The sequence below is a fragment of the Lolium rigidum genome, chromosome 7 (assembly GCF_022539505.1).
Source record: "Lolium rigidum isolate FL_2022 chromosome 7, APGP_CSIRO_Lrig_0.1, whole genome shotgun sequence".
NCBI classification, from domain to species: domain Eukaryota; kingdom Viridiplantae; phylum Streptophyta; class Magnoliopsida; order Poales; family Poaceae; genus Lolium; species Lolium rigidum.
The window spans coordinates 86403856-86417030 of NC_061514.1; the positions used below are offsets into that span (position 1 = coordinate 86403856).

At 48.9% G+C, this 13175-nt stretch overlaps 2 protein-coding genes across 2 annotated transcripts; both read right to left on the bottom strand.

Annotated features, from left to right (window-relative positions):
* Positions 1 to 6637: 6637 nt before the first annotated feature.
* LOC124673823 (probable metal-nicotianamine transporter YSL9) lies at positions 6638 to 11583 on the bottom strand. The gene is made up of 7 exons (XM_047209862.1): positions 11196 to 11583; positions 10462 to 10634; positions 9116 to 9213; positions 8889 to 9023; positions 8603 to 8792; positions 8411 to 8525; positions 6638 to 8331 (listed from the first exon to the last, which is right to left on the bottom strand). Exons 1-7 carry the CDS (start codon positions 11560 to 11562, stop codon positions 7409 to 7411), a joined length of 2001 nt encoding a protein of 666 aa, XP_047065818.1. The 5' UTR covers positions 11563 to 11583; the 3' UTR covers positions 6638 to 7408.
* LOC124673824 (60S ribosomal protein L37a-1) lies at positions 10746 to 11161 on the bottom strand. The gene has a single exon (XM_047209863.1). It carries the CDS (start codon positions 11100 to 11102, stop codon positions 10824 to 10826), a length of 279 nt encoding a protein of 92 aa, XP_047065819.1. The 5' UTR covers positions 11103 to 11161; the 3' UTR covers positions 10746 to 10823.
* Positions 11584 to 13175: the final 1592 nt, after the last annotated feature.

The following is a 13175-nucleotide window of genomic DNA, read 5'->3' on the forward strand; positions in this document are numbered from 1 at the left end:
TAAGCACAAGCTCTAAAACATAACATGGATAAGATCCAAATAAAACCAAGAAAGATCATGCAAGGATGCAAAGGTTTGAGCTCTCTCCGAACGATACGATCGAGTTACTCGAGAGCCCTCTTGATAGTACGGCAACTAAACTATAAACCGGTCTCCAACTACACTATGAGACCGGTAAGAAAGAAACCCTATCAAGAGCAAACCTTATACTTGCGCATTCCACTTGAGCTTGATGATAACGATCTTGACCGCAACAAGATGGAATGCCTTTCTTGATTGTGCTTGCTTGATGAAGTCTTGTGGATTGCTCCCCCATAATCCATCATGGGAGAGCTTCTTCTTCGGCGCATCTTCACATATCCATGAACACCATATGGAGAGCATGCTTCAAGCAAATGATCTCTTTGAGATGGCTCACCTTGAACTTGCACTTCATTTCTTCATGGCAAGCTTCAAGCATATGATCTCTTCGAGTTTGGCTCATCTTGAACTTGCACTTCATTTCTTCATGGCAAGCTTGGAGCATATGATCTCTTCGAGTTTGGCTCATCTTGAACTTGCACTTCATCATGTTGATGTCTTGAAGTAACTTGAGGGCTCACTTCATCTTCATCTTCATCTTCAAGACATACTTGACACTTGATATTCTTCATCAATTTCTTCTTATTGCAACCTTGAAGCCAACATATGGTTCAAGCATTGCCTATGGACAACACCTACAAATATAACTCAATGCAAACATTAGTCCATAGGGATTGTCATTAATTACCAAAACCACACATGGGGGCTCCATGCACTTTTAGTGGCCTCAGTGTGCAACTCCTTGATGAACCCCGCTTCTTTGAGCCGACAAATCTCAGATAACATGGCTTCGCGGTTTGGCTCGGAGAATCGCCAAAAAGGTTGTCGAATTGGCCTAGCCCTTGGATCCAGATTAAGGGGGTGCTCGGCAAGTTCCCTGGGTACTCCTGGCATGTCAGCTGGACACCATGCAAAGATTTCCCAACGCTCACGGAGGAACTCGATGAGCGCGCTTTCCTATGCGATGTCCAAGTTGGACGCGATAGCTGTCGTCTTTTTTGGATCTGTCGGGTGGATCTGCACTTCCTTAGAGTTCTTTGAGGTGTCGAAAGCTTGCTCCTGCAAGGATCTACCTCCGTCAGGCAACACGTCGTAGTTGGTGGTGAGTTTGGATGCTTCATACCCAGACAGTATCCCGAAAGTTTCTGAGAGTTTGTGAAAATTCTTGTCACACTTATCTGCCAAGGCGAAGCTTCCCTTGACTGTGATTGGGCCCTTGGGTCCAGGGATCCTCCACAATAGGTATGTATAATGCGGCACAACCATGAATCTGGGTATGTGAGTCGTCCCAAGGGAGCATCATATTGTGGTGGAAAATCGATAAATTCAAACTCCAGCTTCTCCTTCATGAAATTTTCTCGGGTCCCGAACTGTACGTTGAGTGATATCTTTCCTAGAGGATAGTTCGGCTTCTCAGGTGTGATGCCATGGAAACACGTATCTGTTGGTGTCAGATTTGCTAGAAAGATATTCATCTTCCGTAACGTATCCGCATATATGAGATTTAAGCTGCTTCCTCCATCTATGAATATGCGGGAGACCTCAAATCCCGCGATTATTGCTGGTAAAATCATAGCTGACTGCTCTGGTCGTGGAACTTGAGGTGGGTGATCCTCTTGGCTGAAGGTTATTGCCTATCCCGACCAATTAAGGTACTCGATGGTTGGTGGAGGCATCTTTTCTTCCATGTATACCTACCGAGAAATTAACTTTTGTGCCCTGTTCGAGGGTCTGCCCATCTGTATCATCGACACTGCCCCTGTTGTGTTTATGAAATCAGCATCATCGCCCTGAGGTGCCGCAAGTTGCAACTGATGTTGATTTGCTGGTAATTGCGGGTGGTGGTGGTAGGTGAATTTCACTCCTTGGCACCTGCACGTATCCCCTATTCGCAGCTTGCGTGTTAGTATTCTCCGTGTATCTCCGCAGAGCTTGAAAAGTTCGATAGTCCTTCTGAAGATGACCCGACTGTCTCTTTCCCTCGTTGTCGAGGTACAAGTGCATCTGGCATGGCCCGTTCAGTAGATCTTCGGGTGATACGTTGTATGGCCTGGGGAACCTAGGCCGGTTATTTTGCATGTTGGAGCTTGGCGCGTCTCGATGATCATTGCGCTGGTCATTGCTCCGCTGATAATCATCCCGATGATTTCCTCCACTATTTCCTCGGAAGCCAGCCGCCACTTGGCTGGGACCGTTGTAATCTGTGTAGGGCCGAAAACGTCGCCTATTTTGATTGTTATTCCTGTTATGATTTCGATCCTCGGGTGACCTCTGTCGTTTGTTATGAACGACATCTTCTCCGCCAGCCCAACGATTCGCTATCTCCATGAGATCAGCTATTGTTCTTGGGTTTGATCTTCCCAATTTCTTGATTAGGTCTCTTCTTTGAATTCCCGCGATAAACGCATCGATTGCTCTTTCAGCTGATACGTTTTCAGCCGAGTTTTTTATGATGATCCACCTCTGGATGTACATCCTCATTGATTCATCAGACTTCTGTATGCAGGTCCTTAGCTTCTCTATTGACGCGGATTTCTTGCACGTGAAACGGAAATTCCTCACAAACAAGTCCTCGAAAGTTTCCCAGCTATCGATGGACCCTTCTGGTAACTTATTTAACCTAGATCTTGCGGCTCCGCTAAGGTGAACTTGAATGCTTTGCATGGCCGTTGCTCTGGTTCCGCCCATCAGCTTCACTTTCTCCAAGTAATCAACTATCCAATCCTTAGGATCTTGCAATCCATCGAATTTCTTATAGTTTTCCGGTAACTTGAAACTAGAAGGTACTTTAGTCTTGCGAACTCGTCGGGTGAAGCAAGCGAGCCCACATAAATCCTCCTCGCTAACTTCTGGTGAGTGCCGACGCTCTCTTGTTCTGTTTTCACGGTCCCTTTCCTGTCGTGCTTTGTCGACTCGTGCTTGCGTTACTGTATTTCTCGTGTCACCTTCTCATGGAGGAGCTCGCGCTGCCACCGTAGTGGGTCGAGGACTATTTCTTCGTGTAGCACTTTCAGGTTGTGGTGTACTCTAACCAGCTAGCGTTGTCCCCATAACGCCGACACCTGCCATAGCCATCTGATACAATGCTTCCCTGGATTCTCCTGGAGGTGGTTTGGATGCCAATATGAAGGCATGTGTCGCCATATACCCAGCTTCCGGTGTTTTTGGGATGATGTGCCCTCTCGTGTCTATCGACATAAAGGACATGTCGAGGTTTTGGATCAGGTTCTCTCGTTCATTCTCGGTCACGTTTGCCAGTGGAGATCTTCCTCTTGCGCGGGCGTCTCTGTGACTGTCTCCCGAAGTTCTTGATTGTCGACTTAGGGCGGCCCTGCGCAAACTTGACGCAGAGGCTGTGGCTCTCCTTGCGTCGAGTGCCCTTCTTTGTTTCTCTAACTCTCGTCCAGCACGAGCGAGTCTATATTGATATGCTTGCAGCGCCTCTGGTGTGGCCGTGGTGGTCATCGGCTCTGTGCCATCCATGGCTTTCTGAGCTCTATCCCAAGCTGCTTGTCGCAACCGTACTTTCTCTCGTGGCGTGGTCCGGACGTATTTGTTTCCTGTTCCCCGCGTAAGATCTGCGGGATCGATGAATGGATTACCCAAATCATCGAAATCCTCGGATGCCTCATCTTCTTGACGGCTTGATTCCTCGATTGCGCAGACTTGATGATATGTTGTAGCTTTTTTTCACCTTCAGGGTCGGTGACACCATCGTATAGATCGGCGAAGACCTCCTGAATAGAAGTAGATCTGTCGATGAAGTCGAAGTTGTCGATGCTTTCCGAGTCGCTGCTCAGATCGGAGCCCGTGAACGACCCGAAAAACATACCGCCGAACATATCGGCGAGTTCTCCGCCGATGGCGGGCTTGATGAAGCTTGGTGGCGAAATCTCTTCATCGCCTGACTCGATCGATGATGATGATGATGATCCCGAGAAATCGAAACCGCCGCTAACGGTCCCGAAAAAATCGGTGCCGCGAGACGATGCGATCTTTTTTCCCCGATGCGGAAGTGGAAACTCCCAAACGTCATCTCCATCGACTCCTCCAGATCGGCATATGCATGCAAACGGATGGGAGGGTGAGGAACAAAATCGTCGAGATCAGGTTGCATCCGTTTACCTCCGTCCATCGCATTGCTCGCTGTTGATGATGTTGATGATGTTGTCGATGCCATCGAGATCACCTCCTTGTCGCCTCCAGTCCCCACAGACGGCGCCAATTGACAAGGGATTAACTTGTCAATGCCTACGGATTATAGACTTAGGGTTTCGTAGAAAGTAGAGGGAAAGTAGATCTCGAAAGTTTCAGCCGAAAAGGTGCTCGACTAAGTAAAAACTAGGGTTATGTGGATAATAGATTCGATGATTCCTTACCCCTCGGCTCCCCTTTATATAGGAGGGAGAGCCGAGGGATCTTCTTGTCGTACAAGTTACAAACTCCGGGAGACTTTCTGAGCCTCTCCCGTATAATTACATGACTCTCAATTCCTAATACAACTCTATCTTCCATATTGATGTTTGCTGGGCTTCTGGGCCTTGAAGACTTCGGGTCGTGGGCCTCCAAATAACCTCGGGTACCTTATTCGACATGCCCATTCAGGATGCCTATGTCAACCCCCCCCCCAGCGACTCCCCTCCCCCCCACCCCAGCGGCTCCCCTCCTCCCGCTGCCGCCTGAGGCGCCGCCGGGCAAAGCCCTAGAGGCGTGGCGGCGGTGGCGGACTTCCTCGGCCACGGCATCCGTGGGGGTTCGCGTCTCCGGCGGCGGCGATCCGCATCGGGCTGTTGACGGCGGTGCCATGGAGCGGCGGTGACCAGTGGAGGGAGAGGATCTCCATCATTTGGCGGGCGACGCCGGTGATTCGGGTCCGATCTGGGTCCTGACGGGCTCGGGTGGGCTGCAATCATACAACTGCGGTCACAATGATGCCGGCTTCGTGCAGGTTTCTGGGTACGTTCCGAGGAACGAGGATGCCATGGGCGACTGTCCTTGGCATGGTGGTGGCGGCCTCCTCCTTTGCCGGAGGTGGTCGGTCGGGTTCGTTGGGGTGGCGGATCACGAGATCCGTCTACTCCGGCGATGAAGATCTAGTCGACGACGAGCTAGCGGTGAAGGGGCCACCGGTGAAAACCGCGCCTAGACATCGTTCTTGGCGGATGATGGCGGCGGCTATTGGCGTCGTTCCCTTGTGAAGGCATCATCTTTTCCGGCCTCTACGCTAGCTCTTGCCGAGTAGGGGACTAGCGGTTGTTGGTGAAAATCATGCCACGATTGGCAGGCGATGGCAGCGTTACGCGTCGCTTCCTTCTTGAAGGCATCATCGTCGCAGTCTGCGGCTGCTCACTCGTGCTGCTCCGGGGGAAACCCTAGATCCGGGTCTCCATGATCGGATGATGACGATGCTTTCTGCGTCGTTCTACCTCTTGGGGCATCATTTTTGGAGCAGCGGCCGGATGGAGGTGGATCTTTGGTGGAGTGGTGTTCATCTACTACGTTGACGTTGATGATTCTCGGCGGCGTGGAGCTGCAGGGTATCGAAGACGGGCGCCGACTGCAGGACACGTGCAGGATGGTGGAGCTGTCTGGCATCATGGTGGCATCGACGGCAGGTCTGGCAAGATGAATGCGGTGATCCCTCTTGAAGATGGGTGCGAGGAAGACGGCGGTAGAGATTTCTGTGGCGTGTGTGTTGGCGTGCGCTAAGAGTCTGCTTGACTGAATGTGCTTCTCACCTGCTATTGGGCGGCTTGGGAAAGCATTTGGTTGTTTGAATGAAGTGAGTTGGTGTATTGTCACCCCCTTCATCCCTCTATAGGTTTAGCGAGGTGGCTTCGAATTTGATCTTTTGTATTGCTCTTGTAAGATGTTGTGAATAATCTAATAAAAAATCGTGTGCATTCCTTGGATGCATAAGCTGGGGCGATTTTTTTCCATTTCAAAAAAAAAAGTGTACTACACAGAGAAATAAGAGGTGGCGCTACTCGGAAATGGTGAATGGAACCTCGGTACGCGCGCACCCGTTTACGTAAAGTTCAAAATAATGCTATTTAAAAGTTTCAAAAAAATGTAAAGTAAAATTTTGCATGTATACACTATGTTGATACTTACTCGTGTGTGTTTTCACGGAAAAATACCATTGTATGTGACCTACACAAAAATGACAAAATGCAAATTTCTATTCCTGTGAATAGTACAAATTCATGTTCACTATTCTCATTTGGACATTTTGTCATTTTTATGCAGACCACACACAATGGTATTTTTTCGTGAAAACTTACACGAGTAAGTATCAACATAATATGTACATGCAAAAATTTACTTCACATTTTTTTGAAAATTTTTAAATAACATTTTTTAAACTTTTCGTAAACGGGTGCGCGCGCACCCAGGTTCCAAACGTCCGGGTCGTGGCGCTACCACCATATACTTCAACTTGGGCCAGACACGCGATCCACGTCGATCATGTCCAAAGTCAAACAACAAAGGAAATCTATCTACTAGGTTGTCCCCAGTCTACGGGAGACAGAAAATGAGCTGTCAGAGAGTATAATTTATACTAGTGCGCGGGGATAATCACCATGCGCTCTTATACTCCTTTTTGGTTTTGTTTGCGTGAGCTACAGGCAGGTAAAGTGGTGTAATGACTGATGTAGCTTTCGAATCCGTCAAATTATTCAGCAAACCTAACCGGATATGTAAGAACATAGTAGAGTAGGGTAGCAACAGCCACAATTTGAGAGGTGAGAAGGCTGATGCAGACTGTGCGTTGAGCTGCACTTGTACTTGACAACCTGTGCCACTATCTGAATCTGATTCAGATGCTGAACCGGGCCAGTGCAAGCCTTCTTTGAAGAATCAGTGCAAGCAGGACTCCGAAATGACAGGCAGAGAAAGAAAGAATAGATAGCTCATCACGGCATCATTTCGATGATTCTTCATTGTCATAGATCTGAATTGTGTTATTTTTAGAAGACGGTTCAGAATTAGATCAGCTGCCCACGAAAGATGATTCTTGTTCCTTGCAGTAATGCACCTTGTGGCTCAAGTGTCCACTTATTGTTGCCAAAACTGCACATGTATAAATTTATATACTCCCTGCGTCCCATGAAATTTGTATAAACTTTCTCTACATTTAGATGTACCATTTAGTGTCTCGATACATCCAAATGTAGAGAAAGTTAAGTCAAGTTTCATGGGACGGAGGGAGTATAAAAATGCATGTATATGCTACAATTTCGCCCTGCTATGCAAACTCTATTTACTGCATGCTTTGGCAGGCGGTATCTCTTCTAACTGTACATAGACCTAGCTTGTTGCCCTTCTAGTGTGTAGACCTAAATGCCATGCACAACGGTGGACTGATCTTTGCCAGCGCAAGCAAGGCAGAAGGGAAGATCCAAAGCCCATCCCCACATATCAAACCAGACGCAACTGCAGGAACCATCTGTGATGCTTTACTTCTGTCAAACCTGTGCCAGATGAACACTACCAAGCTCCCGACACACATGTCGATGGCAAAGCTCGCACCGACAAGGAAAGGAACACCCATCGCCATCGGCAGGGGAACCCACCTGCCATACTTTGCCGGGAAGAGGTCCCTCATAAGGTTGGCCACCACCGCAAAGCCAAAGAATCCATAGCACAGCTGCAAGCAATGCAGGGGTAGGGCAGAGAAACCCTCAACACCAAGAATTGCCATGTTTCGGTAGATCAGAGCATACGGTGCCTTCCAGGGTCCTTCTGGGTTTCCTATGTCAAACGCCTTGTAGAACAGCATGAATGTCAGTGGCCCGATGATACAGCCCATGGCGGTGCCGATAGCCTGAGCAATTATCATTGATCTAGGTGATGTTAATGTGAGATGCCCAGTCTTGAAATCCTGCATCAGATCAGCAGATATGGATACCAGTGATTTCACCAGACCGCAGCCTACTAAGCCAGCAACTACACCGGAGTCTTTCCCAGCCCAGGCTGCAAGAATGAAAAGGGCAACCTTCCCATAATTGTAGGCCATGTTCATGTCAGTAAGGCCGGCACCGTAGGCATTGCAGAACCCCAGGGCAGGAGCTAATACGTATGCTATGACAACATAGTACCACTTCATCTCGCGGAACATCATGGGAATGGCAATTACTGCAAGGACTGATAGTGCAATGTAACCACAATAGGCTAGCCAGGTAGGGAGACTGTCTCTTACGAAAACTTCATTACGATGAAGGTCATCGAGCACCAGAATGTCTTCCTCTAGAAATAGCATGAACACTATATTAGATTATCATACATCACAAAGACTGTACTTGCATGTATTTGCCAGAATCTCTACCTTTCTTTGTGTTCTTTAGTTTTGATTTTTCAATCAGATTCTTAACAGTCAATGCAATAATCTTGGAAAAATTGTATAGGCCATCTCCTAGGATGAGAGCTATGCATATGAAGGCCTACACAATGAGACAAGATAAGTAAAAAAGAAAATATAGTTGACAAGTACAATAACCAACATAAACTGAGAACAAACCTTGTAACCTTGCAGGCTGCTCATGCTGCTTTCAGGTATATTTGATGGATACCAGTCCCCTTCCAAATCACTGATCAGCGGCCACATGACACCCCAGGAGAGAATGGCACCAAGAAGGAGAGACAGATTCACAAGATGGGAACATATCATCCCTGCCCCAACATATGTGAGGCTGAAGTCAAAGAAGAATCTGACACCCCAAAAATTAGAAAGATCTGAATCAGGTGAAACTGTTACTTGTCAAGAACAAATTTAATACAACAATGAGCAAATTTAATAGTATTACGAGTTTTTCCATGCTATTAGTCCAAACGTAGGAAACTGTGAGAACCCGCAACTGTCTCCACCAGAGAAAAACCATTGGAAGAAGCTCCAGAAGAAGCTGATTCCGAAGTACTTTGTGAATCCATTTACTTGCTGCCTGACATGAAGAAGCAAAGCAATCAATTGATTCCAAAAAAGATTGATTTTTTTGGTTTTCCAGGTCACGTGTTATGTGAAAGAATCACATACTTTGCCATAGCATCTCCATGAGGCGTGTGGAATCCATTTATAAGCACGGCTGTTGCAGTCCCGCTTGGATAAGTTAATTTGTAGTCGATTATCATAATCTGAAATTTTACAAAGTTTGATAGCAAAATGAATCATCTGTTTACATGTGATATCAAACTAATTGACAAAGTTCTTTTTTTACGTGAATTGACGAAGTTCTTGTAACCTAACAAAAGAACCCTATGTGGGCATCTAGTTCATTTTGAAGGATTCACAAGAAAAATATTCTTATCCAAATATGGTAAGGTCTAAGGCGCTTAAAACTTCTAGGCACTCTTTTTCGGAATTAGGCTCTCAATTAATGTCAGTTGGATTGCAGCTGAAGATTCAAATATGAAATGCAATGGTAGTTTCAAAGTACATAACTGTTTCTCCCTTTTAAGCATATCCCAAATGCTAGGGAAAGATCTAATATTTTTTAAGAGACGCGGCTCACACCATCGATAGGTTAATATACTTCATTTCATCCTCAGCGTCACCAAAGCATACACGTTCCATGTCTTAAACAAAGATGGCTGTGCCTTTGCTGGTTTAACAACTCAGGCAGCAAATAGGCTTTGTGATAGATAGATAGTGACAATTAATTTATATACAAGACAGCGCAATTAAGAAGCCCGATCCAGCAGGCTGTGTGGGGCCTTATGTTCATTTGGTCCGGAGAGATTATTGCCACACCGCCTGCCTATTTTCTGTCAATCGATGCCTGGTGGGATGAAATGTTGCGGCAGTTGTCCTCAAAGGAGATGAAGTGAGCAGTCGGTTGCTGTATGGAATGTGTTGAAAGAAAGAAATCAGCGCATCTTCAGCACGATGAGGCTTACATACCAGGAGGGTATTCCCCAAGGTTTTTGATGATATGTCACAGATTTCCAGAGCGGCCTATCCTATTTGAAGTATCAGGTTTTTGTTGGTTTTTGGGCATGTTGTAAGTCAAAATTTTGCCCACAGACCCCATCCTTTATAGTGAACAGGGCTTGATAGTGAATAGGCAGAGCTCTTGCATTTTTCTCCAGAAAGAAGCCTCATTCAGTAGGGACATAAGGCCATCATCAATCAATCGGACATCGTGAAAATGGTAGCAATGCCGTCAAACTACATCACCTAACAAAATCGAAGCAGATTTTGTCCTTTGTTCAGCCTACCTAATCTGTGAGCCGGTCTTTGACAAAAAGACCGAAACAATATCCTACAAACAAACAAGGATAACAAGACAGAAGACACTTTAACAGTATGCAAGCAGCACGGATAGAGGAGCAGGTTTAGGATCTTGTACAGATATACTGAACCAGTCTGGGGAGCACACGGACCTTCCTGAGTGGGACGAGCGCGAGAATCCCCACGAAGCTGACGGCGAGCAGGAAGCCGGTCATCCACGCAATGCCGGGCTCCTTGAAGCTCCCCGGCACGTTGCCCGCCGTGTCCTCACCCGCCGCCTCGTAGGTCTTCTTGTCGAGCGCAAGCAGGTAGGACCCGAACCCACCTGTTGAAAAAATCCAAGGACGCGTCAGTCCAAGAACTCCACTTTTTTTTTTTTTGGAAAAGCATAACAGGTCATCCATAACACCAAGTACAAAGTTATCCACGGCTGAACAGCCAATATAAGTAGATGAAATCTCCTCTAAACTGCAAAACCCCAGGTGGCCCTTAGAACAAAACAAGAGCAGCAAAATTAAGCTTCAGTCTGCTCCCTCAAGCGACGGATTGTGCTCCTGACGGTGACAGCGCTGGCGGTGTTCATGGTGTAAGCACCACCAGCCTTCACCTTCCCGCAGTCCTTGCATCCCCAGATACCAACTGCTTTCCTCTTCACGGCGAACTTGCCACAGAACTCACAGAAGTACTTGGAGTGCTGAGACACCTCCATCTTCTTGATCTGCTTACGCAAACTAGCACCATACCTAGTACCATATTTGCCAACGATTCCAGCCTTCTTGGTGCGCTTTGTCATCTCGGCGACGGGTAGGAGGCGAGCAGCAGCTGCGGCGGCGGAATAAGGGCGACGGGGGCGAGCTGCGGACAAATCAGAGGTTGTGGCCCAGACCTCCGACGGCGATGCTGTAGCAGGCGACGGCGCAGGTCTGCACGACGGTGTTCTCCTGGCGCGTGAAGGGGCGGGCGACGACGCCGAGGTGTGCCAGCGCCTTGGTCCAGCCGCGGAGGACGACGAAGGCGATGAGCGCGGCGGAGACGTTGAGCGTGGGGACGAGGCCCGTGGTGAGGACGAGCTTCATGACGATGACGCTGTACATGGCGCCGACGGCCAGGCTCGCCACCATCCCGCGCGCCGTCAGCTGCTCCCGCCACGGCGGCACGCGGCCGCTCGCGTGCGCCGCCGCCCCCAGCTCGGAGTCGTCGAGCTCGCGGATCTCCTCGTGGCCTCCGGCCCCATCCCGCTTATAGGGCGCCATCGCGAGCTCGAGGCCCGGCGGCGGCGGCGATGGCCGCAGGTGCTTCCTCCGCCTCTCCTGCTTCATGGTGGGGGAAAGATTTTCGCGGCGTCAGATTCAAGGGAAATGGAGTCATCGGACCGAGACCGACGACTTTGCGAAACAGAAACCCGTGTGTTCATATCAGAGCACGGCGTTAATCAGTGAGCTCTACTGGTAGTACCAAGTGAGCTCTTGGGAAGAGCTCGCTGTGAAGGATTCAATCGGTGCAAAAGGCGATCCAGAGAGATTAGAGAGTATCATATGATCAGCTATTCATGGAAGCAGGAAAGATTCTTGATTCTTCAGCTAGAATTGCAGAGGGATAGAGAAAGTAAAAAATCTCACCTCACCTTGGCCCTCCTCAATCGAGCTCCCAACCAGAAAGCCAATAATATCCTGGAACCCCGAAGGAAACGAAATGTGATCTTGGTAGCGGGTCAGAGAAGGAACAGCGTCTCTGTTCTGATAGACCTGTTTATGCTCTGCGACACCGTTGAAACCGTGAGCTTGCGTTGCGTGCAACCTGTACAGTCGATGTAGCCCAGGCACACACGCAAGAATAGCTCAATAATCAAAGGGGCTACGCATCGATAGAATATCTGTTGACCAACAGCTGATGATCCAATCAAAACTCGTACGAAGCTTCAAGATGTCGAATTTTTTCTAATTGAAAAACGAGGTCAACGAAGCTCGAATGAAGCATGATCATGGAACTACAATGGCTTGACGCCGATCGCATTATCGCATAGCTGAAGGAAGGCTCGGCTTCGTTGTGTGCGGTTTCGGCCAAGTGAAAAATCCTGCGCTTGCTCATAAGACCCCTGGTTTGCTTCCTCGGGCGTGTGGTCGCCACGGCTGACGGGCTCCCCGCCACGCGCCGCGACGGGTCCAGGCAAAACGTCGGTATCCTCTATCCCTACGGCGGTCGTGACACTCAGGGCATCTTCAGCCGCGCGACGCATTTCGGACATCGAAACAGACGCGTTGTGTCTGTTTGCGTCGGTCGAAATGGTCGAAATCGTCCGGGCATCCGTTTACGTCGGGGGTGGCTCCAGCGGCGCGACGCATAATTTTTTTTTCATTCATGCAACCATAATTTATACGTTACAAAAAAAAACATAAAAAACCCATAAAGGCTTGCTAAAAGTTGCTGCTGCCTACTGGTCGTCGTCGCTGACGAGGTTAATGAACTCCGGCGTCGGCCATGGAAGCTCGTACGCCGGCGGTGGAGGAGGTACCGCCGCATGGGCAGGAGGTCGTGGCCGGGATCCACGCCGGAGCAACGAGGCGGAGCGCGGTCGTTGGAACGCGTCGGCGTGGCCGAGGAGTCGCCGGCCTCCCCGCGCGAGCGCCGACTCCCGCAGCTCGGATTGCGAGCCCCTCCCACAAAGCGAGCTCGTTGAGCTCGTCCTGCGCGTTGTTGGCCAGTGCCATGGCAATGGCCTCATCCTCGGAAAGGTCCGGCGGCTGGGTCTCCGGATCCCACGCCGGCCCGCCGTCGTCGTGGTCGTAGTCGACGTCCTCGTCCGCGTCCTCCTCGTCGTCCGCGTCCTCCTGGTCGTTCACTTTTTCTTCTGCGGCGATCTCTCGGT

Coding starts and splice junctions, on each gene's coding strand:
- LOC124673823 (XM_047209862.1), bottom strand. CDS start 11,562: ATGGCGCCCTATAAGCGGGATGGGGCCGGAGGCCACGAGGAGATCCGC. Junction 10,635..11,195: donor CTACAGCATCGCCGTCGGAG/GTCTGGGCCACA, acceptor TTTTTTCAACAG/GTGGGTTCGGGTCCTACCTG. Junction 8,332..8,410: donor ACTAAAGAACACAAAGAAAG/GTAGAGATTCTG, acceptor TGCTATTTCTAG/AGGAAGACATTCTGGTGCTC.
- LOC124673824 (XM_047209863.1), bottom strand. CDS start 11,102: ATGACAAAGCGCACCAAGAAGGCTGGAATCGTTGGCAAATATGGTACT.